Genomic DNA, 23,584 nt, shown 5'->3' with positions numbered 1-23,584 from the left:
CTGTCAGATTGAGCCCGAGTCAACTCTGCTTGATGCCAAACTGACTGTCAGTGGAAAACAAGAAGGAAACCTAATGGTCTGGCCTTGGATGAGCCCTCAAAAGTCATTTTTCGGTAGCTCAGTCAGATGGATCTATATCCTAGCATGTCACTATGAAACCCAGTGTTGAGCATCCAAATGGTTATAGAATTTAGCCATGTGTAGAACCCACATTCTCTAAATATTTTCCACTTTATTGAATCCTACATTGTACTTTATACTTTAAACAAAAGATAAATCCTTTCCTGACATGTTACATTATTCTGTTCTGTATCCTTTATGTAAAATGTTGAGAAAACAGTACTCCCTCCCTACACCAAAAAAAAAAAAAAAAGAACAAAGGTTGATGCGCAAAAGATGGAAAGAACCTGAAGTCCTCTATAAATTGGGATAAAAGATTTATAAATTGGGATAAAATTACATGAAAAGTCTCAGCAATGACTGGATTACTTCTGTGTTTATGAAAGCAATGTACATTTGCTTTTGTGGGAAGCATTTGCCTTTTAATTCTATCATTTATTGATAGCTTATAATTCCATAAACCAATACAGATTTTATGCTAAATCAGAAGAAGCAAAGAAAGGAAAATCCCCCTTGCTTTGCTCTCTTGGCGTCCCCCACCCCCCCACGTTCCATTTGGTATACTCTTAAAGCTACATCATACTCTAAGAGTCAGGGGACAGGAGTAAAACTCTATAGGCCAGTCTTTTACCACTAGATTTCAGAGCTTATGATTTGACATACACATTGGAATATGACGTGCGTCACGGAATGGCATGCCTTCATGGGTTGTGAAGGACAAAGTGAGAATAGCAATCTATAGAGTGATTTTGGAAGATGTCCCTGACTCAGCTCAGTATCACCTGTAGTTGTTGATATCTCCCTCTTAACTCTGTGATTAACATTTCAACTTGTGTACCAAACAGGATTATATAATGCAGCTAAAGATAGGGCCTTTCTGGTGACTCCACACACCTGTACTCTCCTGGTACCTTTTGTTCACAGAGATAGCACCTCTTGTGCTCAAACAGAATAGCATTACCAACTCAACTGACTCATGGGGCAGGAAAAATAAGTTCATGTGCCAATATGAATAGAATTGTAGGGAGGAAGCTGAGGAAGAAAAAAAATATGGGGAAGGTGTTTCTAATTTATCAAGATATGAGGAAGGGCATTTCATTTTTCACACACTCGCACGCACTCATTCTATACATTCACTGGATAATATATTCTAGATGCAGAGAAGTCTACTTGATACTCGAATTTACAGTGGTCATAGTACAGAGAAATAAAACGTGGAAGAGAAAGTGTGATTGTATGCTTGGTGTTTTGTTTTTTTTATTGTTGAATTTTTTTTAAGTAACCTTTTGTTATGCACGTTTCAAATACACACAAAGCTAGAGAGGATTGTATAATAGACCCCATGTACTCAGGTTCAGTATCACAGAAGGCCAGTCTTGTCTCAGCTATAATCATTTTGGACTGTTTGAAACAATGCTGGATAGCATATCATTTTATTTATAAGTAGTTCATTATGTATCTGTAGAAAGTAGGGACTCTTTAAAACATAAGTTCAACGCACACTTAAATAATAATTCCTTAATATAAAATATTTGGTGAGTGTCAAAATCCCCCCAGTATCATGATTTTTAGTGTTTATTTGAATTAAGATCAAAATAAGGCCCATTACTGCAACAGGTTGACATGCTACTTATATGGCTTTCATTTTATAGGTTCCCCAGTTAAAGTCAGTAGGTCCTCCTCTCTCTTCTGCTCTCTTAATCTCGTTTATTCTCTCTCACTCTCTTTCTCCTTCCCTCATTACAATTTATTTATAGAAGAAACTGAGTGGTTTTTCCTGTAGCATTTCCTTCAGTCTGAATTCTGCTGATTACATCCCCCGGAGTTGTTCAGCATCGTTCTCCGTCACCTGTTTCTTGTAAACTGAATTATATCCCAAGCCTTGATCACATTTAGGTTCAGACTTTTGGGAAGAATACTTAATTCATGGTATTATTTATTTCTATCAGGGGGCACATACTGAATTGTCTAGATTCATTCATTCTTTAGCAGCTGGAAAATGAATATTTTACTTTGATCATGCTTTCTTTATTTGTTATCTGGATTAATTACATACAGAGAATCTTCCCCCCATTCTTTATTTGCTCATCCTGGGGTCTAGTTCCTGTGGGCGGGGCAGGGCCTATGGATGAGTTTTTCCTTTTATTTACCAGTTTTCAGAATAATTATTTGGTTTCCCTGCATCTCCCAAGGGTGACCAAGGTTCTGTTCATGTGTGTTTTAATATTGTTATTGTTAAAAGATGGGGTTATTATTATTTTTATTGATGTTTAAATGTCCTCATATTTGTTCAGTAAACAGCTCTTCAAATTGGCACCCTAATTCTTTTGACATTATCTATAACTCTCTTGCATTTTGCCATAACAACATGTTCAAGAAGACCCATCTTGTATATTTTGTTCTTCAAATTTGAAACAGGCCATTTCTCCCCGGAGCTCTGGTTATTTTACGTGGGGATATTCACCCTCTGTGTTATGTGTTTGCGTATTTAATTAGCAAAAATATAGCAGACACCTTCTAAATATCATACTAATCCATTATCTGTAACATTTATTTTGATTATATTCATGCAGATTTCATATACAATTTTTAGAGAAGGGGAAATTGAGAAAGAAAAGTATTTAAGCCTTAAAACAGAGAAACTGCTAATGTTTTTCTTTTGAGGGTCTTTAAGAGTTCATTCACTTAAAATAGTATGCACTTTTCTTTCCTCCATAATTAATAGGTTATATATATTTTGCTCTATATAAAATATTTATGCCTTTATATCTATATCTATTTCTATATTGATACATAGACATATTCATCCATCAGTCCCTCTGCTTGTCCATTCATCTGTCCCAGGGTTACATTGGGTAGCTGCTTGGTGACTAGTTAGCCTGTAGTTCACTTTCCCATGTGGTGACATGGGTAAAAACAAAGGTACTTTTTTGAATCTAGAGGTTATGTACATCAGATAGAATATCTGCTTGAGTGCTCTTAAACCTTTTCTTAACATTTTCTGTTTGTTTGTGTTTTTTTTTTTTTTTTATCTTCACCTGAGGACATTTTTCCATTTTTTTTTTTTGTACAGACAGAGTGGGAGGGAGAGAGAGGAAGAGAGAGAGTGAGAAACATCGATGTGAAAGGGACACATCGAGTGGTTGCCACCCGCACGACCAACCAGGGCCAGGGACAAACTGCAACCGAGGTACGTGCCCTTAGCGGAAACCGAACCCGGGTCTCTCCGGACCGCAGGTGGGCACTCTAACCGCTGAGCCAAACTGGCCAGGCCTGTTTGTTTGTGTTTAAGTGTTAGCAACATGTGTTACTGTCAGAATTGTGTAGTGAATCTGGACTCAACAAATAGCTAGTTATCATGCCCCTAAATTGGCAACTCACCCCTGCTAGCTGTAGCAGATTTATTTTCTAACAACAGGGGTACCTCTCTGCGTTAGTGAGAGACACAGCCTAGGAAACATAAAATGTACTCCTGTCTGTTGCAAGCCTGTTTCTTTTCTTTCCTCCTCCCCTCAACAACTTCTCCTTCTTATTTCTGTAATTGCCAGTTGGACCGGCAATAAAATGACATTCTGTGTATGAATGTGTTCTTTGTCACCATGTCTTATTAAATTAATTGTTCTCTTAACAGCCTGGAGAAACACATGTTGTCACATACTGAAGAGAGGGAATACAAGTGTGATCAGTGTCCCAAGGCATTTAACTGGAAGTCCAATTTAATTCGCCACCAGATGTCACATGACAGTGGAAAGCACTATGAATGTGAAAATTGTGCCAAGGTACAGTGAATTTGTAGACTACTTGGCCTCTCTGTCATCCTGCTCTCTCTTAATCTATCACTTGCTACGATATATAAAAACAAGCCTTGAGAGGGGAAACTATAAATATCTTGAGAAAAGTAGACTGAGTGTTGTATGCTAAAAGGCATTAGTGCAGTGTATAAAAACACTTAGTGGGTATCGTTTTATTTTTGTAAGGGAGGAAGTGAGGCTTAATGGTGAGTTCCAGAACTAGGTGTCAGACATCCACGGTAAATTCCTGGTTCCGCTACTGGCTTGCCAGCATGGGGTTGTTTTATAGCCTTATGGAGAATGAAAATTTTATCCAATGCACATTACTGATTTATTTTAATAGCAATTTGTGAGGAAGTCACATAAAGTTTCTGAATGCCTACTCAGAAAGAATGGGAGACTTCTACATTTGCAGATTTTTCCACCCAAGTCCCCACCATAAATTCTAATTAAACTTAATTCTAATTAAAGGTATAGTCCCTTAGCGGCCGTTGTGCAACAACGTAAGGGTGAATGAATGCACTTCGCCTTGACCGTTACAGGAACAAAATTCACATAATTTAATTTGCATGTTGCTCAATTAACTAAAAAAATGTCCTGATGTCATGAAAGTTGATTTCGGTTTGCAAAAACTTTTCATAGCATATCTCTTCTCATGTCAGCGGAAATTGTGACATTTGAAATTATCTTTGGAAATGTTTTGCTCCTACATGTGTGGGTGGCTTTATCTTTATTTTATTTTTTTTGTCAGTAAAGTGTTCAAAGGAATGATTTTAGCTTAATGGTAATTTACTGAAATACACTTAGGATTTCACCCCTAGGAGAATTCCTTGAATAGATCTGTGATACTTGAGTTAAAGTCCCCCCAATTTTGTACATAGTGTATCTTTATTCAAAGGATGGAAATAGCATACCAGTTTTAATTATGTTATGGCCAGCATTTTATTCTTCAACTCCAATCACTTTTAAATGGACCAAAAAGGCCTGAATATGGTCGAATCATGTCATTCATGATCTCATTCAACTAATACCGATGGACACTTTGTGCCCAGAGCATAGATTTGCAGTGTACACCCTGGAGGAGCTCGCACTTTGAAAACATGACTTTCTTTTTGTCTTTGGGGAAAACAAATAAGCAAAAACAGAACATATAAACAAAACTCCTCCTTAAGTCATTCCTGGTCTTCTTTATTGTGTCCTTGAATTAAGTTTCTCGATTAATCAGTACTCATTTCCTAGCAGGTTTTCACGGACCCTAGCAACCTTCAGCGGCACATTCGCTCTCAGCACGTTGGTGCCCGGGCCCACGCGTGCCCGGAGTGTGGCAAAACGTTTGCCACTTCATCGGGCCTCAAACAACACAAGCACATCCACAGCAGTGTGAAGCCCTTTATCTGTAAGTTTTTAACACTCCAGCCCTCCTTCCTGCATCTGTCTCTCGTCCAAAAGGCACTGTGATCAGGAGAGTGGCCACACATGGCCATTAGCTGTTTATGGTCCAATCCAGTAGGGCTACTTTCTAATCCCAGAAAATCTTTTATAACCAGATCCATGGTATTTTGCCTATGATCCCTGGGGTGTTTTCTTTGAGATGAAATCAATAACAGGTAGAGAAAAGAGAAGTCGTTAAATACTGAAAGGGAAGCCTCCCCGGGTTGTAGGATTTAATAGAGACAACCAGATTTGTCTCACACTGAAAAGGTTCATGGGTTTGTAAAACAGCACAGAGCAGATACCGGTAACCGAGATGAAGTGACAAAAACCTGTTCTGGATCAGAAAGAGCCGGAAGAACCCCACCTGGAGAGTGGGCTTATGACTCTGTGTGTGTGTGTGTGTGTGTGTGTGTGTGTGTCTTTGTGGGGAGAGAGAGGGAAATAAAATGCCCTTTAATCTGCCCAATGGTTCCGATCACAGGCTGCGGATCACTAGTTCTCAGTTACTTGAAAAGCAGAACATTTTCACTTTGATGCTGGACATGCTGCTTCTGTAACTCACTGTGCTGAAGCAGATTTGCAGGCAGTGGGTGTGTGTGTTCAGTGGACATCCACTCTGAACAGTTCAGTAGCACACTTCAAATAAAGTAAAAGAAAGCCCTCGTTTGCTCCTTCTGTCCACACACTGCTGTTTTCTGTATTGTGCTGCAATATTTCATAAGGAAAATCTGGTTCTCCGTCCATCTGGGCAATGACTCGGACTTTTTTGATCCATTGCTCAGCTGGGCATATAAACACAGTGGCTCATTGAGCTGTGCTATAAACTTCAGGACTGATTTTGGATCCAGATAAGCTTAGAACTGGTTGAAGCATACTCAGTAGTTGGCAAAACCTCTGACATGGGAACCCTTGCAAAACAGTGTTTTTGACGAATATGCGATGGTTCGTAGTAGGTATATGAGACACTACTACAGGACCTAATGGAAAAAAACTAATTTCCAGTGCCAGCGTGGAGATGCCAGAGACTAGCCCGCCTCCATTTGGCCTTGACACAGCCCTCTTTTGTGCTTCCAAGCACCAACAAAGCTTTCCTTTCCTCCTGCAGCTCACACTAGGGTCCTGTTTGGCTCACATGTTCCCTGGGTGGGGTGAAGAGGGCTCGTTGATAAACGAAAGGGTGCTCTCGCCTCCCTTGGGGAAGCTGTGTTGAAAGTTGCAGGAAATAAAGTATACAATAGAAATTGTAGACTTCTCATCTCAAAAAAGCATTCTGGACTAAAAAAAAAATGTCCTTATAAATACTAAAGGCACAAATAATTCATTTCTAATTTCTCATAAATAATTTTCAATAAATTTATTATGTTTTGATGGGGGGGGGGAGTGAAATAGACCACAACAAATTAGGATCACCCATTTAATGCTTTCTTTAATATTTAAAATAAAAGTCTGAAAATACGGATTGCTATCACCTAAGATTCAAGGATATGGAATTTTAATTGTGTTGAAGTCAAATTTTTTACTTTAAAGTGCTATAGGGTGTCCCTCTCCAATTAGATCGCACAAATGATTTCCCATGAATGTATTTTCAGTAATTATTGGTAAATTTAAATAGCAGATGGCTTTCTTCAAATATAGAATCTGACAGAGAACCATGGGGTAATTATGAATAATAGCCATGTAATTTCAGAACAAAAGAGGAGTTGGTGTGGAGACTTTGGGGTGGAGGAGGTTCACCTAGAGTTGATATCTGTTTCTCACCAGAAGGCCACACACCACGATTTACCCCCACTGGTGTGTTTATGGCAACTGTCTCTTGTTACAGTATACCGCCAAGCTTGAGCCCAAAGTCACCGTCACTAAGGTAATTACTCACTGCCTTTACAGAAACCTCCAGCCTTCCCAAATAGAAACCACATGCTCTAATAGGCTGAATATATTCAAAATACCTCTTAATTTGTTTAATAAGTAGAAAAATGCAATGTTAACTGCTGGCTAATTCGTTATTACTGAGAAAATTACAGTAGAGTATAGACTTCAACATCAATTGAGCCTTTCACCTGGAGGCCTGGTGGTTTGTGGTGGGCCAGGCCTTCAAGTGAGAAGAGCAAAGCCTCTGCCTTAGGAAACACCCCAGAGTCTGTGTTCTTGGGATCTCGCAGACACCGCTCATCCGTGGACCACAGCACAGCCAGGAAAGTCAGACGCCCCCTCTGCCCTCCACCACGGAGAAGCTCTTGAGTTCTTTAAATCCACTGAGCTCTAAGGAAGAAGTGTACAGAGCAGCATTTCTTTGCCACAAAGTTGCAAAGCCTTCAAACACTTACACCTTGGTTGAATACCCGTAAGACATTTAAATGCCCAGAGGAGAGGTGTCACTTTCTTAATGACTGTGCTTTTATAATTTCAACCTTTTATTTACCATTTCTTGTTATTGCTCATAGCTGAATTAGTGTAACTAGTAAAAGTCTCGTGTTTCTACCCTCTCTGTCATGTGGTTTTAATTAGTATATCAAAGAATTTAATTATGTATACTTTTTCAATTCACACACGCGCGTGCACGCACACACACACACACACTGTATATGGTTAACAAGTAATATACTTTTAAAGGAGACTCTAGTCAATACATTCCAGTACAATGATTTGAAAAGAAATCACTCACATCTTCTCTTCCCATTAAAATACTTATTATAGTTTCTCTACAATGTTATGAATCACATCCCACAGCTGAAAACTCCTTTAATATTACTAAGTGCACCGATATATGTAGTCATGCATTTTAACCACTAGTAGTAAAAGAAATAGATATGGAATCACTTGATTGCTTCCTGTTTGGTGGTGTGGGGGGATAATACAAATTCTGGGTGAGTTTTGTGTGACTGAAGGTCTGTAAAATCTCCTTTGAGTTTTTGTTTGTTTTGTTTTAAGTCATTGCTTTGACTCAGGAGCTCAGGCACTCTTAGCTTAAAGACAGTCATACATGCAAGCAATAAATGATGTGTTCTGTCTGCAATTTAATTCCTTATGTAAATTTGTTTCAACAATGACCAAGGAGGCATGTCATGTTTCTGTATCTATTCAGCGTGCACAGAAGCGTTAACATAAGCTCACACATAAAATGGGCTCATCTTTACTACAGTAAAATAAAAAATGTGATGCTTAGGAAGTGGTTCCTGTAATCCTGCTGGACTGTGAAGCAAGTGGGATTCTCACCTAGCAGAGGGGTTCTTAGGGCTTAGCGAGTGTGGCCTTAGAATACACCTAGATCTGTTCGCACATATGTGAAGAGGAAGATGTTCTACTTTTTTGGCACATTCTCAGTGAAGAGGGTTCTTTCCCAGGCACACCCACTGCCGTCCGTGTTCTTTTGGAATGAGAGTGTTCGGAGCACCACCCCCCTTTACTGCTGTTGGGCTATAACACATAGAAGTCAAGCCCTGAGATAACCGGCGAAGATATGACAACAAGTGGACATGTTTCCCAAGGACGGGGTTTCATAAATGCAGGAAGGTTAGCACAGCCACTAGTGTGAGGGGAAGTCAGAGGACGTGATCATAGTTCATGGGAACCAGCGATGCAGGATGGGCTACATTCAATTTAGTTTCCTTTGCAGGCTTAAAATAGAGCCATTGTAAATTATGTCAGTCTTTCTGAAATCATGAAAATGATTGTTAAAAATGTCTCAGAATACACAATGTGCATTGTTGTGTGGCTTTGATGTGTGAATGATGAGAGCGTATGATATAATTCAAATTAAATAATGGCAGAGTGGGCACAGGCTTCTTCCCCAAGGGGAGAGGGAATAAAGGTGAAGTTTCTGTTTGAGTGAAAGGCTGTTTTACTTTGTTTTGATGCCTACAATATAGAGTATTTTAAACGATCTAAACTGTTAAAGGGGTTCCTGTTATGTTTCATGTTTGATATGTCTAATGACTTTAATTTTAAAGATTCTGTTAGTATAGCAATTGGGTGGGAAATCAATGTATGCTGGAATTTGATTTTTTTGATAAATATTTAAAGAAAAACTAATGATGCAAAATATTATGCAATGGGGATGATAAAATATTTTTATATATATGAAATATTTGTGCTGCCTCAAGACATTTGTCAGGTTGGATGCCTTGCTTTGGAATCTAGTGAAATGGGGTTTTCTGTGTTGGGAGCACCCAGATTGGTGCCTCCGACATCTTTTCCTGGCTTCCTAATTGAAATTTTGGGTAAACCAATTGTGATACTTGCTAAATTCAGAAGCAATTGCCATAAAGCCTGAGATTCTTTTTTGTTGTTTGCACACAGGTGAGGTCTGCCATAAATCCTATACTCAGTTTTCAAACCTTTGTCGTCATAAGCGCATGCATGCTGATTGCAGAACCCAAATCAAGTGCAAAGACTGTGGACAAATGTTCAGCACTACGTCTTCCTTAAATAAACACAGGAGGTTTTGTGAGGGCAAGAACCATTTTGCGGCAGGTGGATTTTTTGGCCAAGGCATTTCACTTCCTGGAACCCCAGCTATGGATAAAACGTCCATGGTTAATATGAGTCATGCCAACCCGGGCCTTGCTGACTATTTTGGTGCCAATAGGCATCCTGCTGGTCTTACCTTTCCAACAGCTCCTGGATTTTCTTTTAGCTTCCCTGGTCTGTTTCCTTCCGGCTTGTACCACAGGCCTCCTTTGATACCTGCTAGTTCTCCTGTTAAAGGACTATCAAGTACTGAACAGACAAACAAAAGTCAAAGTCCCCTCATGACACATCCTCAGATACTGCCAGCTACACAGGATATTTTGAAGGCACTATCTAAACACCCACCTGTAGGGGACAATAAGCCAGTGGAGCTCCAGCCCGAGAGGTCCTCTGAAGAGAGGCCCCTTGAGAAAATCAGTGACCAGTCAGAGAGTAGTGACCTTGATGATGTCAGTACGCCAAGTGGCAGTGACCTGGAAACAACCTCGGGCTCTGATCTGGAAAGTGACATTGAAAGTGATAAAGAAAAATTTAAAGAAAATGGTAAAATGTTCAAAGACAAAGTAAGCCCTCTTCAGAATCTGGCTTCAATACATAATAAGAAAGAATACAGCAATCATTCCATTTTCTCACCATCTTTAGAGGAGCAAACCGCGGTGTCGGGAGCTGTGAATGATTCTATAAAGGCTATTGCTTCTATTGCTGAAAAATACTTTGGTTCAACAGGACTGGTGGGGCTGCAAGACAAAAAAGTTGGAGCTTTACCTTACCCTTCCATGTTTCCCCTCCCGTTTTTTCCAGCATTCTCTCAGTCAATGTACCCATTTCCTGATAGAGACTTGAGATCGTTACCCTTGAAAATGGAACCCCAATCACCAAGTGAAGTAAAGAAACTGCAGAAGGGAAGCTCTGAGTCTCCCTTTGATCTCACCACTAAGCGAAAGGACGAGAAGCCCTTGACGCCCGTACCCTCCAAGCCTCCAGCCACACCAGCCACAAGCCAAGACCAGCCCCTGGATCTCAGTATGGGCAGTAGGAGTAGAGCCAGTGGGACAAAGCTTACCGAGCCTCGAAAAAACCATGTGTTTGGGGAAAAGAAAGGCAGCAACATTGAACCAAGGCCTGCATCGGATGGCTCCTTGCAGCATGCTAGACCTACTCCCTTCTTTATGGACCCTATCTACAGGTAAGGTAGATGGGGGACAGTTCGGTGAGCTCTGTGTGAAAGCCGGTGTTTACGCGATACAGTGACGGCTTTTAACCAACCAGCTTAACTGCTGTAAAACAGAGAGTAAAGTTGTTGCATCTAGTGAATTCATTTTTATTCAGAAAGTCGAAGTTTGGACTTATTTTTGGATGACTCTGAATTTCGGGTTTTGGAATCGACCCACAGAGTTCTTTCCCTTGACAATAAATTTATTTTTAAACACTCTTTTTTAAGTGGAAACTATGGGAAAGCCATATTTAAAGCAAGTTGTCAAGTGGCGGAAGAATGAGGCTCCTGAAGGATTAACGCAGATATGTGTGGGTACTGCAGTGGGTCGGGGTGTTTGGAATGAGACGGGACCCAGAACAGCAGGAGTTTACTCTCTGCTAGCCTACCAACAATCCTTAGTAAGCACTGCTCATATTCTGTTTCTCAATAAATCTCTTAGGAGCTCCAAGTAAGTGAAATTTTAATCACAAAAATATTTTGTATATAATTTGAGTGATTAGCGTAAAAAAAACAAAACACATCTCTGTTTAATGCCTTCATTACTAAGTTTCCTTTAATGCATCCAAAAATCCTTTGGGGGACACATATATGCTTGATAAAAAGCTCGTTTTGCAGTGTATTGTAACACTTGAGCATTCAGAATAACTTAGTTTTTAAATACTAGTTTTCTTTAAAATGTAAGAATAATAATAATTATGCTTATGTATTTTAAACATTACCAAGTATTTTCACAGTTACTTTCTCATCCCAATCTTAAACATCATCAAGAGTAAATGGAAGATATAGATACTTTTTTACTGGACTTATTTAAGCTGAAAGTATTTATATATTTTTGCCTGGCTTTCTTTTATGAAGAGACCATCTTTTTTTTTTTTTTTTCTTTTGATTTGAGATAGAGAAGAAGAGGGAGATGGGAAGAAAACATCGATTTGCTGTTCCACTTATTTATGCATTCATTGATTGATTCTTGTATGTGCCCTGACCAGGGATGGAGCCCACAACCATAGCATATCCGGACGATGCTCTAACCAACTGAGCTCCCTGGCAAGGGCAAGAGACAATCTATTCTTTTATTTATTTATTTATTAAAAAATTTTTTTTCCTTTATTGATTTTAAAGAGAGAGGGAGAGAGAAATAGAAACATTGATGAGAGATCAATTGGCTGCCTCTTGCATGCCCCCAACTGGGGATCGGGCCCACAGCCTGGGCATGTGTCCTGACAGGGAATTGAACCAGCAACCTCTTGGTGCATGGGTCGACACTCAACCACTGAGCCACGCTGGCCGGATGAGAATCTATTCTTTTATTTAACAACATTTATTGAGTTCATTTTGCTTAAAAGGTACTAGAGCTGCAAACTTTTTTCCTACCTATATTGTCTACAACACATTAACCCAGAAACATTGCCAGTGTGTTAAGGGCTACCTCTACCTGAACATGACAAAGGGAATGAAAAAGGATAATCAAAAATATGTCAGAACCATCAGTATATTGTGCTTGGGTACTTTTTTTTCTCAATTATTATATTTTAATTCCTGTGGAAGTTCATTACTAGAGAAGGAAAAATAAGGGAAGACAGATTCGCTGCGTTTTTTGCGTAGACCGTACACTATACATTGCCCATTGAGTTGTACCTCCAACTCAGTGACCTCTGTTAGTCCATTGTGAAGATAGTTTCTCAGACTTTCTTTCTTAGACCCTCCCAAAGGACTTCTAGTTCCTTCACTAACCCATTGCACTCTTCTCCATCATCACCTAACCTTCCTCTTGTTTATTCCAATCTCAACCTTCTCTCTGGTATGTGCCTCAATTAAAACCTTAGGCCTGTCATTTACCAAACTTGTGAAAGGCCTAAACCTTGTATTTAGTGTATGACCTGGGTTGAAACTCATCTTTCCCATGTCTTAAACATTTTTTATCTTCCATAAAATGGATAGAGGAGCACCTATTTTAATAAGTGAAATAGTGTAGGCGAAACATAGCATATATAAAATTTCAAGCAGTGGTAGCTGTTTTTATTCATTTTTATTCTATTTTAAAAGTGTGCTTATTCAGGCATTTAAAAGAAAATTACCCACAGTTGGTAAAAGAAATGAATTCAACCCATGAAGTCATTTCCTATATGTTTAATAGAAAATAGAATGATAAACATTTCTAAGCAGAGGGCCACAGAGATAAGTTTTATATGTCTCTATCTTCATCCTCTTCCCACCACCCCCCTTTTCCCTGCCCTGTGTATCAGCAGTGGCATCCAAAAGAAGATGCTTATACCTCCAAGAGTGGCTTGCAGTGTGTACAGTATGCTTAGAAACTCCCCTGCTGTTATTGGCAAATATGGAAGAAATGTAATGACTATTTGGGGGAGCACCTTCTTGTTAGAAAAAAAATGACTTTAATTTTCAAAATGAACCCTGTCCTCACAAGCATTCTTGTCTACACGTGAAGTGGAAAGGTACAGATTTGTCACCAGTTGCCTCTGGTTTCATGACTCTTCCTTTTTTACATTTCCTCTTAATTACCAGTCATTCAGTAGGATTTTTCCATTATAAATAGGACCGTCTTTCTTTGACAGCCTCAGAGTGCCATGAGTATTCTTTAAGAACTGAACAGATGTCTCCATATTTTTATTAGTGTGCTTCCCAGAAAACTAGTATTTGCTTTATTGTTAGCTGTTTTAAATGTCAGTGATTATATAGTAATTGATATATAAGACTGATTCATATCCAAAATCTAATTTTAACCTTTCAGAGTAGAGAAAAGAAAACTAACTGACCCACTTGAAGCTTTAAAAGAGAAATACTTGAGACCTTCTCCAGGATTCTTATTTCACCCACAAGTAAGTATTTTGAATTTGAGACTTGGAGCTTGTAAACTAACTTGTTGATCCTGAAAAGCAGGTGCAATGAAATGAAAGATGTCTTGAGAACATTAGGATTTCCTATGACGCTGGTGTGGAAGAACACAGGAAATTCTAGTAGAACTAAAATCCATACTCTTTAAAGAAAAAGGAATTAAAATAGGTATAAAAGCATCATGGTTTTGGTGTTCAGTTATAGTCTACTATTCACTACTTATTGAGCCAAAGTATATTTTGGAGTGAGCAAAATTCAGTTAGGAAAATAATTATTGACATTGTCTTTTGTGCTTAATAGTTACTGATAATAAGAAAGGGATCACACTGTGACTCGTCCCAAACTCACGAAGTTTCTTTTAGTGCTTAGATAAAAACAGGAAATGAGTCTACCTGACAAGTTGTTACCATACAGGGCGAAGGAATTTATCTCGAGACCACTGGGCATTCCAGAAAAGTTTTGTAATTGCATAGGAATTCACCACAATACACAGAGCTATTTGCCGAGTGGAGTTGCATCCATTTATCAAAATATATTCAGTTCCTCACTGCAAGGGAAATACGAAGCAGTGTTATCTATTTGACTCTCTATGTGTTCCTACATGTTTGGTCATTTTTAAAAAACTGGCTTACATATAAATCAAAATGTGGAGAATTGTGTTGAAAGAACAAATATATAACATGTTGAATCTGGCTTCTTAATTTAATGATATTTTATTTTTATTTTTTAAAAAGATACAAGCTCCTGTCTTTATAGCTAGTAAGCAAAAGTTTTATGAAAATACTCGCAAACTGTAAACTAATTTGTTCCATTTCAGTATATTCAAATAAAAAATTATGCTCCTTTAATAAAATTAGTGGAATTTTATGCAAGCTGTCTAACAGAAAGTTAGGAGGTAATTAAGTTTAATCATCTTGGGATATGATTCTTTTCTGCCACCCTCCCGGCCCTCTCGGTTACCTCTTCTTCACTTTGTCAAGTGCCTTCCCATATCTTGAACAACAGAGTATGAGAGCTGAAATACTATCTTCTGGATTAGCTGGAGAAATTTATCATTGCTCAGTTTCAAACTGAGAAAATATATATAGCTTAGCAGTAAAAGGTTAGAAATATTCCAGTTAATATTCATTTTATATAGGAAGGCTTAAGAATGGTATCATTTACTTTGTGGAAAAAAAGCAAGTTCTAAAATAGTGAATATTTCTCGGGTACTTATTTATTATATTTGGGTTGATCTAAACTGCACTTGCAAACCTCATGGACAAATAACACTCAGCATAGAGCATTCAGGGTCCGGTATTGCCCAAAAGTTATATCTCTCTTAGTAACTCCCTTTCTAATTACAACTAAATGTTTGTAAGGGTATTATAGTTATACACATTTAATTGCAACAATTAAACTGTTTTCCTCTTCTGTTTATCTTTAAAATCTAATAATTAGTCACTTAAAAGTTAAGTTCTCTGGGTACATAGTAAAATGGAGGAAAAAAATGGGGATTTAGTGTCTTTGAGGGACCCAGTGTACCTTATCTGTAAGATGAGGGAGTTGGGTGTAGGGTCCCTATTCTCGGAAATACAAAGATTTCTAGCTAGCTAAGGTAAATTTCCTGGCTCATAAGATGGGAGACTGTCTACCAGTGGCTCTGTATGTGCATGCAACTGTTACAAATATAGCATGTACATATTTTCAATCAAAGAATGTAAGAAAATACTCTATTTTTAAATATTCCCAGAGTAATGAACGGTCATAAAAGATTGAGGCACATGTTTGGTGCTGGGAGCGCAGGGGTCATGGCCTCATCTTCGCACACATGCCTGTGGAGCACGGCGTGGCGTGTTTGCTTTCCTCTCCAGAATGTCATGCCTTGGTGTGAAGGACCGCCTGTTGCTATGTGTTGCTATTAGAACAGGACCCAAGGGTGCTACTCAAAATGTTTAACACCTGGGATGTCATGAAGACTGACCAGTCCGAGTGGACTCCTGCATTCTGGAGCAGGGTTCTGGAGCCCTTTAGTGGGTGGCCAGGGGCTCTGTCTGAAGGGGCTTTGTAGGGGAGACCAGGACAAGAGGGCGGGGTGGATATTCAGGGTGCTCTTTATTACTGACTACAGAAATACTTCATTCATTTCTGACCATCATGGCTGTTTTCAGGTATAACGGCTGCATGCCACTGTGATACAGGTGACTTAGAGACTGTTGCCTGGGAGAAACTTGGGTCGCCCTATTTTCATCAGGCCTTCAGAAAACCTGCCTCAAATGTTCTGAAGTTTCAGTGGAATTCTTTTGGTCTTTCTAGTACTCTAATACATTCCATCTAGTCTCAAGGTCCGCCCACAAACCAACAAACAAGGAGAAACTTCCCAGAATGACTGCTTTACAAGTGGCTCCACTAGTCATTAGCACAAATGCGCAGGTGTCAGCAGTGTTGTTCTCTCTGAGCCGCCTGGTAGTGTGACAGCGACACTCCTTCCAGCCGCACCAGGGCGCTGTGAGCAGGTTCCTGCCCAGCATGGCTGGCATTGTGCTTGGCATGTGAGAGGACCAAAATAAGGAACATCTCTTCCGAATGGACGCAGAGGTATTCCACTGTGACTATAAAGGGATGTCAGTAAGCGACCCTCCTGCTGTCCCGAGCCAGGTTTTTGGTGGGGCTGTGCCTTGTATCTGGAGTACTCGTAAAGCAGCTACCGTGTTCTCTGCTGTGTCACAGCAGCAGTAACGGTGGCACAGAGCAGGAACCTGACACGGAGGGACACGCCTCTGCCCCAGGGCTTTATTTTGTAGCTAAGCAAGTGCTGGGAGAAGACCACTTATTATTTCATTTTCCATTTAAAGTGTGTTAGAGCAAATCACACGGGCCATCTGGGGTGTATGTGTCTTAATCTTTAGAATGGGAATACTATCTACCCTCTCTGTGTCTCAAGGTTATCATCATTGCAAAGAGGAGACCACATGTTCACAATGCTTTAGGGAAAACACAAATAGATACGTGAATGCTTGGAAGTGGTATTTTCTGGGCAAACCCGATTTTACAATTTTTGTATTCTACTTAATATGTCTCTCGGCACAGTTCCTAATCAGTGAAAGGTGAATGCCTCCACAGATGTTTGGTGAATTTTATTGAGAGATTACTAGGCCATGTTACTGCATTTTGAATAATAATACATATTTTTAAAATTCTTGTCAAAATACCTAGAAAATATAGGAACACATACATTAAAATTATAAGACAAATGGTGTTATTTTACCATTCTCAGCATCTAATTTCTTCTCTTTGTATGATGCTGAAAGAAGTTTGTTTGCTCTGTTGGGCCACTAGAGGACTATTTAGCCTTCTATATTTTTTTCTGTTATAAATAAGTTGGTTTAATTTAATAGAGAAATAAATACTGTAGAGGTTTTCTCTAAGTGGTTGAACATTATTTCTAGAGTCTTAGTTTAGGTTATTTTTGAAAAGGAGATATAGCCATAAGTGGATGAGGTAAAGGAAGTGATATTACTGTGTGATTTTTGGAATGTGCTTTTCATTGATTTCTGTGTTTGGTACTTATTCACGTTGGTAGCTCATTTGAATTGCCCTTAGACAATAATGCTGTAAAACTGGCTATTATTCTTTGGTTTGATTTTCCTATACTTTTAATATTCGTCATAAAATATGCATTTTACTTTCAGATATTTGGCTTTGTGTACATCTGCAGCAGAGATTCTGTTTTTCTTCTGTTTGTTTTTTTATTCATTCATTTTTCTTTTTTTTCTTTTAAAGTGTCTGATTATTCTCTTACTGCATCCCAAGGAATGGGGGAGAAATTAGTCTTTTCTGAGTTATTATTTATATTATTAATGTGAAATCACTCAAGTCTTCTGCCTTTCATTTTCTTCTTTGCTTTCAACAAGTGTTTCTTATTGTTATATTTCTTTTATAGTAAGCCTGTCATCCTTAAAAATTATGTGTTTTCCTTATTAAAGATACCAAAACTTTTATGATAACAAGATGTAGCCTAGTTAACCAAGCAAAGTGACATTTTTAAGGGTATTACATTTGTGTTTCCTGGAAGACATTCTAAGTGACTTAAGTTTTCTCTAGCGATTCTTGTCATAAATTGTCATAAATAGCTACACCTTTGTAGTTCTTTAAATTAAGGTGTTCTGACTACTGGTTGTCTGAGTCCCATGCTAATAAAAGTCAAGCAGTGTACTTCCAAGTACATTACTTTTTGTTACCCAGTAATTTATATTTGAGTAAACATCTTGTTTCCTTTGTTATTCACATTATAAAAAAGGCAAGAGACTATATTTTTTTCAGGAAATTGCTTATTTTTAGTTATTTAAGTAAAATTTAGGAATCTTGTTTTGCAATGAGTAAAAACAAATAAAAAGTATCTACTTTGCTATTTATGAGTTGGTAGTAGATAGCATTTAGTTTCCTTGGAAAAAGAACATTTCTGGTTTATAAACGATTCTAAAATTTAATTTACATACATAGAGGGAGCTCAACAGTGTTGTAAAAATATTTACTCAAGGTATATAGTTACATGATAAATAAAAATTACTGAGTTAGTATAAATGTTAATTTCTCAAAGGATAGATTTTAGTAAAGATACCGATACAGAAGTAATTTTTTGTTTTTGTTTCAATTTTGCTCCCAGTTCCAACTGCCTGATCAGAGAACTTGGGTAAGTTTCTTACTTATATTTTTGACTAAAATAATGTAGCATTAAAAGGAAAACAACTTATAATCTAAATTGCTTTACAGACAAATAATTCTGAGCCCCTTTCCATTAAGTGATAGGGCTTCAGAGATTGTTTTTGGGCTTGTGAAACTAGAAAACATTTTCAGTTATCATTGGGCATTTAGTGTGCTATAAATTGTTTATAGAAAGACATTTATTGTATAAATCTGACCCATTCCACATAATTATACCTTGACGCAGAACTCTTTTTGAGCACTGGGGAGCATGTTATTCAAAGAGGCTTTGAGCCCTGGCCAGTTTGGCTCAGCGGTTAGAGCGTCGGCCTGCGGTCCGGAGAGACCCGGGTTCGGTTCCCGCTAAGGGCACGTACTTCGGTTGCAGTTTGTCCCCGGCCCTGGTTGGTCGTGCGGGTGGCAGCCACTCGATGTGTCCCTTCACGTCGATGTTTCTCTCTCTCTCCCTTCCTCTCTCTCCCTCCCACTCTATCTGTACAAAAAATGGAAAAATATCCTCGGGTGAGGATAAAAAAAAAAAAAAAAAAAACAAAGAGGCTTTGAGATGGGTCACTACGTGGAAACAACCATTATTTGGGGGCGTGTATATCAGCATGTTAAAGATGTTTTCATAAAGGCTTCAAAGAATAAAACCTGAACTTATGTGTAGATACAAGCTGATATTGGGATTTATATCCACGTACCTCAGGGCAGAACTTGGTTCTAACAATAGGGAGAAATAAGACCAAATGTTTAAAAATCTATGTCTAGCCTGTGAATGGATCTTTTAGCGGTGAGTCTCACTTACTTAGCTTTCAGTCACTCTTTCCAGATACATTCAGTCATCAGTTAATGATGCTAGGGGATAGCTTTATATTTTATTCAAGATAAAAAAGGGTGCTTATTTAGTTTTCACTCTCAGATAAACCTTGGGTTAGTAGAAATATATAGAAATAATATATATTACAACATTTCCTCTAAGTGTATATGCTTTTATTCTTCATTTTCTTCTTCACTCAAAATATACTGATTTTGAGGTATGGGTAAACATTTTTAATATAGTTCAGTTTTCCTTTAGTGACCATATGTAATTATATAGAAATTATTTTAAGTTGGAACACTTTAGCACTTACCTGTTTCTTTTATCTGACGTTGGTTTCCCTTTGCCAGAAATGCCTCCGTTTTTTTTTTGTTCTGTGGAATATGTGATGAATTACGATTTTTCTCACCCTGATAGACTTTTAAGGATTATGTTCATTTATTTCAAAAGTATAATAGAGAGAGAGAGAGAGACCGACCCTTAGGCAAAGTTGCGTAGTAGATGGAGTTGTTTCATTGACTGTCCTGGCCTAAATTCCCAGTGTTCCTCGTCTGCCTTCCTGGCAGGGGTATGTCCTGAGTCTCCGGCCTCATGGTCCTCACTTTCTAAGGTAGAGTATTACTTTCCAGAGGCTATGTTGGTAGCTGCTTCAAGTACAGGTGCTGTCCCCTATGTAAATGGCCAGTGGTTTTCCCAACTTCCAAAGCCAATTTCAGATTTTAAGTTAGACTCCATTTGCTGATAATACAATGGTACAGTAACTGCCATTGCAATTCTTTGGAAGCGTTCTCATTCCATTGATTCATAGGATTTTTAGAGCTATGATTTATATATGTATTATAAAGCATAGATATTTGTAGGAAATGTTAGAGACATGTGATTTTACTTTTTAGTGGTAAAAAACTCTAAATGATTTCATAATCATGATTGCTGAATGCGATACACGGAGTGACATAATGATAAAATATGAATATTTACTTCCCCCCAAAATGGCCATAATTTTGAGACTTCTCAAGATTATCAAGTGAATAAATATAGAAAACTACCAAATCTACAAACTTTCCCATCATAAGTTATTTATGAAAAGTTAGTTATTTTATGATAAAGGCATGTGTAATCTAATTTGTGAAACATTAGGTCACATAATTTACGGTGCCATTGGACATATCATTTCATTTAATCAGATTGTCACTTTAATAGTTTTTAATGAGAAACTTCTTTATGTCATCAATTATCAGCTGCCAGAAAATAAATGTTAAGCTAAGTGCTTAGGACCTAGTCGATGATATCTTGCCTGCTGAAATGTTTTTAAAAATACTAACTTTACTTGAATAGAGATATAGCTACTTTTTTTTTTAAAGCTAGGGAGTTGTGTCTAAATATTAGTTTGCGTCAGTATAAAGTTAATAGCCTCTTGGGGACTGGAAGGGGGTGAAATGACTTCCTTTTCCTGACATCTGGCTGCAGATACCATCAACAACTATTATATATATAAATAAAAATTACTGTCCCATAAAAAAGAACCTGTCATTTACTGATCAGAGATTAGCCTATGACATTAATAGGACACAGAGCAATCATTTCTGAAATATATGATCTAACTTTTCCTCCTTTATTTTCCCCAATCTCAGCAAATTGCTTATCCGTGGTAGTACACATTGCCCTCTTCACTGGGTTTTTCATAATTGAAAAATATATATAGCTAGATTCTGTTCCATTTATCCCATTTATCATTTTAAAATATCAAGTCAGACATTAAAGTGAATGTCAAAACTTACCACCTCTGTAAAATTAATTTTATTTCAAGAGGAACATCATATGAGTCGGACCAGATAGCCAGAGAAAGTTGGGGTTTTGACCCATACACTAGATAAAGCTCATCTCAATCCAACACCTTAATTCAAGATACTGACACTAGGGCTGAAACTGGTCACAGAACTGTTAAACCACCCCACAGGCAAATGGTTAAGTCGCTTCTATCTGTTCTAAGGGGGAAATTTATTCTTTTTTAGCCGAGGCCAAGGGCTATGAGCAAATCCTGTGATGAAAGGATTCAGTGGTAGCGTTTGCGTTGCTTCGGTCTAGCCAGCAAGACGGAGAGTGGCGGCGGGTGTCTGTGGTGCTGACGGCTGCCCTCAGCTCACGCCCCATCTCCTATCCCGTTTCCCACTCCAACCTAATCCTCTTTCCTTTCCGCACCAGAAGCCTGAGGTGAGGGGCGGCTTCTAGGAGAGGCACTTGGGTAACCCCTGTTATCTTTAAGAATCTCATTATTTAGTCATCAAACTCATAATATATTTTCTTGCTTCTTGATGGTTTACCCAAATCGAAACAGTTTGAGGTAAAGTAATCATAGTGATCTTTCTTCAAAAGGAACTATTAGCAGCTACTAAAGCAAGACACATTTCTCAACAGCCAATTGCTCTTAAATAACTTGAAGGACTTGTAGTTTATATGAGCTAGAGATGAAAGCCGAGAATAATAATAGTCATGAGTAAGCTATTTTCCATATAAAAGGAAAAGTGTTTCTATAAGATGTATTGCCACAGGAATCTGAGTGTGTCAGCAGGGCAGACACTCAAATGATTTAAAACCACTAGATAATGAAACTTTACTCACATATTAAATGTACATAAATAAAACATTTATAATCATCACCCAGGCACTTACTATTCTGCCCAATAAATATGTGCGATCATGACCCCTACCCTGGCTTGTTACTGCTAATCAGCTTGAAGGCTAGAGGTCATTTTTCACTCAGACAATTTATTCCACGGAGGGCGGGATATCAAAATGATTTTCTACAAGGAACAATTAGAAGGAATAAATGCAAATAAAATAGAAGCATAAAATATTTCTGGATTGATTTTTAATAAATAAAATCCCAAGTAATATGAAAATGCTAATGCTCTGGCTAGAGGGGGATAATGACCGTATTCTGCAGGGACAGAGTTTCCGCCAACCTCTCTGAGCAGCATCATCATTCCATATCTCTGCCCTGTGATCAGTACACGTCAAAATCCTTCATAGTGACAAATGTGCTGTCTGCTTGCATCTGTGGAGAATGTTTTAGCAGCTGAGTGATTATGAATCAAACCCCTGAGCTTATAGTCCCTACCGCCTCTCAATGCGTTCACATTTGTCGTCTGACAAGTAAATGTATCTTGACTTTCCTCTGAGATTTTTTTGCACCGTGTTTGATGAAAGACATTTGGCAAATTGGCAGTGGTACCCTGTACGTTGCAATTTGTAGCTAGCATTAGGAGTCCTGGCATGAAATGAGAGGGCAGGCTCCAGGATAAAGGGAAAAGGAGAGCTAACTACAGCATGAATAGTCATTTGAAGAATCAGGCATAAAATATTCTCTTTGTATGGAGAGAGTCATGTTCAGACCATTCTGTGAAGATTTTGCTCTACTTTAAGAAGTCAGTGGTATTCTGTCCGGCTGGGTGTCCGCAGAATGAGTTATTTTGTTAATTTTCCTTCTGAGTAGGAAGTGTTGCCTTTTATTTTTAAGCTAAGTTAGGTTTCCAACTCTGTCCTGCTGTCTCATCAGCAGAAGAATCATCCTGTTGGGCTGAACACTTGCTTGACTGTGCAGTTGTTACCATTTTAATCCTTGCATGGAGTCTTCTGGTCTACCACCCCAGCTCTTTGAGAAACAGACAGAGTGCATACAGAGTGCAAACACCTTTTTAACAGCTCTCTGAGCTCTGCAGTGGCATAGTGCCCTGAGAACCAAATAAATAATGGGAGAGTTGATTTAACAAGACGGCCTGAGAGCTTGCTTTTTTTTTTACTTAAAAATTCAGTGGTAAGCAGCTTCCAAATAAAATGTACCCACTGAGGAAACTTAACATTTTGAGAGTGTTGAAGGAAAGGGGGTAGTCCCTGTAACTCAGGACATTAAGGATCAAGTGACTTTAGAAGTAAATGGCACCCTCTGATTGTGACTCTGTCCCATACATGTGCAGATGGACCAAAACTTGAAGATTACAAGCAAAATAAGTTTGGTTGTTTGAGGGGAAGAATTAGGAAGCATAGTTTTTCTTCAAGAATATTTGGCTATAAAGATAAGTTAAAAAAAAAAAAAGAATAAACACTTCGAGCTAAAAATAAAAGAATATTTGTCTAAGAGTATGGGTATACTAATTGCCCCCCTTATAACATCCATGCTAGGTTATGTTGTGTGAAGTTATA

General features: G+C 38.3%; 1 protein-coding gene across 15 annotated transcripts in view; it reads left to right on the top strand.

The window, feature by feature from the left end:
- The window catches only part of MECOM (MDS1 and EVI1 complex locus), a 553,621-nt gene that overhangs the window by 512,179 nt on the left and 17,858 nt on the right, over positions 1-23,584 (top strand). For 5 of the 15 annotated variants that reach the window (XM_036243122.1, XM_036243115.1, XM_036243123.1 and 2 more), the window contains 5 exons: positions 3,752-3,899; positions 5,154-5,307; positions 9,642-10,998; positions 13,778-13,865; positions 18,527-18,553. In XM_036243122.1, the coding sequence (XP_036099015.1) occupies positions 3,752-3,899; positions 5,154-5,307; positions 9,642-10,998; positions 13,778-13,865; positions 18,527-18,553 (1,774 nt within the window). Of the gene's footprint in view, positions 1-3,751; positions 3,900-5,150; positions 5,308-9,641; positions 10,999-13,777; positions 13,866-18,526; positions 18,554-23,584 lie in introns of all 15 variants that reach the window. The other 10 variants (XM_036243126.1, XM_036243116.1, XM_036243129.1 and 7 more) reach the window with 4 other exon arrangements.

Source organism: Molossus molossus, unplaced genomic scaffold, assembly GCF_014108415.1.
Source record: "Molossus molossus isolate mMolMol1 unplaced genomic scaffold, mMolMol1.p scaffold_m16_p_5, whole genome shotgun sequence".
Lineage (NCBI taxonomy): Eukaryota > Metazoa > Chordata > Mammalia > Chiroptera > Molossidae > Molossus > Molossus molossus.
This window is presented reverse-complemented; position numbering and strand designations above follow the sequence as displayed.